The 1178-nt window shown below is 46.1% G+C and overlaps 1 protein-coding gene across 1 annotated transcript in view; it reads right to left on the reverse strand.

The window, feature by feature from the left end:
* Positions 1-1178, reverse strand: part of LOC101845214 — a gene marked incomplete at its 5' end in the record, with an annotated part of 33865 nt that overhangs the window by 7124 nt on the left and 25563 nt on the right. The window contains 1 exon segment of the mRNA XM_005113079.3: positions 933-1042. Within this exon segment, the coding sequence (XP_005113136.2) occupies positions 933-1042 (110 nt within the window).

Raw genomic sequence — 1178 nt, forward strand, 5'->3', positions numbered from 1 at the left:
GAGAGAGAGAGAGACAGAGAGAGAGAGAGAGAGAGAGAGAGAGAGAGAAGCGTGAGCATAGTTTAAAATAACTTACTACAAAATTTATGTACCATATTTTACAAGAGTTATTTTGGTGTCCTTTGATTGAAGGGGTTCTTTGGTACTGCTATCTATCTATCCACACTTTTCACTTCTCCTAGTTTCTCTCACTTAGCTTTTCCCTATAACGTTTTGTCAACCTCACCCTCTTCCTCCCCTTCCTCCTTTCATGTTTCATCAACCTCATCTCCTTTTTCCCCTCTCCCATCACCCGTTTCGTCCGTCTCATCCCTGTTCCCCTCCCCTCCCCTCCCTTCTCATTTCCTCCCCTAACTTCTCTCCTTACCCTTTCCTCTCACTCTCTCTTCTCACGCTTTCCTCTCACCCTCTACCCTCACCCTATCCCTCCTTAATTTCCTCTGCCTCCCCCCCCCCTTATTCTCTGTCCTAAACTTATTCCTCGCTACCTTCTTGCAATTCCCGTTCCCAACTCCCTTTTTTACACCCCCTCCCTCACCCAACAGTCCCCCTGTCCAATCTCCAAACACCCTTTTAATAAACACTCCCTTCTCCATTCACCCCACCACTACACCCATTATTTTTAAAACTCACACTTCCCCACTCATCCAATCTTTCCCCTACACACTTCTAGCACCCTTTTTACACTCAGTTCCCCACTCATCCATCCCTACCGCCTACCGCCTACCCCTACACCCTTTTTTTAAACACCAGACTTCCATATATATCTTCATCCGACAACCCCTCCCCTAAAAAACCCCAGTCCAACCCCCCTCACACTGACACACACACATACACACATAAACACACAAACACACACGCACACACACACACACACACTCTCACACACACACACACACTTCTTGTCTATAGCCAGGCATACATCAACATACTGTCAGAGTCCTGGATTCCTAGCTCAACGGCCAGTTCAGATTGTGTGACGTTACCGTCCCCGTCCGCGTCGTTTGTCTTCTCAACCTGCATGAGATTCTCGTACAAGGATCTGAGGAGCGAACACACACGGTTAGGCAGACTGGGTACACCTGAACAGACAGATAGATAGATAGATAGATAGATAGATAGATAGATAGATAGATAGATAGATAGATAGATAGATAGATAGATAGATAGATAGATAG

Source organism: Aplysia californica, unplaced genomic scaffold (assembly GCF_000002075.1).
Source record: "Aplysia californica isolate F4 #8 unplaced genomic scaffold, AplCal3.0 scaffold01599, whole genome shotgun sequence".
NCBI lineage: Eukaryota > Metazoa > Mollusca > Gastropoda > Aplysiida > Aplysiidae > Aplysia > Aplysia californica.